Source organism: Suricata suricatta, chromosome 1, assembly GCF_006229205.1.
Source record: "Suricata suricatta isolate VVHF042 chromosome 1, meerkat_22Aug2017_6uvM2_HiC, whole genome shotgun sequence".
In the NCBI taxonomy this organism is placed as follows: Eukaryota; Metazoa; Chordata; class Mammalia; order Carnivora; family Herpestidae; genus Suricata; species Suricata suricatta.
This window is the reverse complement of record NC_043700.1, coordinates 1,180,510-1,182,478: the sequence shown is the minus strand read 5'-3', so window position 1 is coordinate 1,182,478 and position 1,969 is coordinate 1,180,510. Positions and strand designations below refer to the sequence as shown.

Sequence of the window (1,969 nt, the reverse complement as noted above, 5' to 3'; positions counted from 1 at the left end):
TTGAAAACATTAACTCTGCATTTCACAGAAAGTGTGTAGAAATTAGAGTACAACTTAGAATCTTGTTGCAATTTTGAGAACTAAGAGAGGCTAGAACTAATCAAGAGGATTCTATTATCTTTGAACCAAAAACCAGGATTCACATGGAGGAGTGACGCAGTGATCATTGGTGTTCAGAATGGAGAGCTCACTGCAGGAGACATCACTGTGGGGCCATGCTTCGGACGAGCCTTCTCAGGAGCCCCAAACCGGACCACAGGACCTGTCTGCCCTGCTAACTTATAGAGAACAGGTGAGTTTTCAAGATAAGAGGTGCCACTGCTGACCCCAAATTTGTATGAAAGTTGTTCATCCTGCAGAATGCTGGGCGTTGCTTCATAGTTGTATACCTTTGATAGTAATATACCTCTCACTTGTATGTATGAAGTGTTTGCTGTAAGGGAAGCATCTGCACATTAGCTTATGGGACCGTCAGTACCACTGTTGTTTTAGTAATTTCTCCAGCAAAAATGGGACTCAAACTCATGATCCTGAGGCCAAGAATCACATTCTCTTCCAACTGAGCCAGCCAGGTGCTTCTCAATAGTACTATTTAACCTAGGTTATAAATCCAGTCAGGAAGTCAAAATTGCCAGGTTATTTCATGTTGAGATTCCACTGTTTGTCTATTTCTCTTTTCCTGTATCTGACACAGAAGGCAGATCAGCATGGGAGAACTTTAGATTTGAATCATGTCGTGTCCCGCCCCGGCCAGCAGGGTGGAAAATCCTGTGGGTTCTTTTCCTGAGGGAGGGAGAGAAAGGGCAGGAAGGGGGACGCACACAAAGACAACACATGATTTCCGATCAAACCTCCTCTCCTTTATTCAGAAAACACCGTGTCTTATAAAGGTTTCAAGGCGGGGAAAACAAGGCAGCTGACCTAGGTCGGTTGCTAGGAAACAGGGTTAAGGGATTAAGGCTGGAGTAAAAGAGGAACCAGACTAAAGTGTTTTAGCACAGCGCCTGAGGGGCTGATACCACCCTGCCTGCAGGGGGTTGATCTTTGATCTTCTGGCTTCTCCTCTGACAGGGCGTGGCGCTCCCCTGCCTATTTTGCAACTCCCATCAGGGAGTGACATATCCGGCTAGCAAATGGCCAAGCAGCTGAATCTTTGCCGCTCCCCACAGAATCACAAATGGGATTTGAGGTCTTTATACATAAAGCTCCCTCTCTGCTGTCACTATCATGTTGACAGCTGTCCCGTAGGGCTTGTTCAGCCTGGCCCTACTGAAACAATATCTGATATTTTAGGAATCTGTGACCTACAAAGATATAGCTGTAGACTTTACCCAGGAAGAGTGGGCCCTGATGGATACATCTGAGAGAACGCTGTACAGAGATGTGATGCTGGAGAACATTAGTCATCTGGTCTCTGTGGGTGAGTCTGTCACCATCCATTCATCCATCCACTCATCCAACCCTCTTTTATGTATTAACCTCGTATCCTGGATATCTTCCACATAGTCTAATAGAGTTGTCTGCACTACTCATATTCTTTTGTAGCATTTCCAACTACTGGATGGAATTTGTAACTTTCTTTACTTTCATCATGTGCGTTACATGATAATTTTAATACAGTCTTTTTGATCACAAGTGTGTATCTACTGTACTTTTCCCAAGACCCAGCACAATGCTAGGAATACAGTGAATATTTTTTGAATGAATAAATAAATATCCTAAATATTTGCTGTCCCGTGCAGTATGATGAAGCTTGAGCACAGTAGAAAATTTAATATCTTGTATCACTTTCCACATAAATCTCCACAGAATATTCTGGTGGAGCTTATGTTCATTGTATTCCTTTGGAAACAATGTTCACCTCCTTGTGAGAACATTTAGTTTCTTCCGGATGCAAACACTGAGCCTTCTGCACGCTCTCAGCTTGGGCAGGAACACCACCAATCAGAGATCTTACTGTCTTTGGGTG

At 43.7% G+C, this 1,969-nt stretch overlaps 1 protein-coding gene across 2 annotated transcripts in view; it reads left to right on the top strand.

Moving 5' to 3' along the window:
• The first annotated feature begins 15 nt into the window (after window positions 1-15).
• The window catches only part of LOC115287128 (zinc finger protein 14-like), a 119,907-nt gene continuing 117,953 nt past the window's right edge, over window positions 16-1,969 (top strand). The window contains exons 1-2 of one of the 2 annotated variants that reach the window (XR_003906350.1): window positions 202-292; window positions 1,294-1,951. Coding sequence is in view for 1 of the 2 variants with exons in the window: in XM_029933403.1 (XP_029789263.1) it covers window positions 179-292 (114 nt within the window). In the remaining variant the exon portion in view is untranslated. Of the gene's footprint in view, window positions 293-1,293; window positions 1,952-1,969 lie in introns of those variants that run through there. The other variant, XM_029933403.1, reaches the window with a different exon arrangement.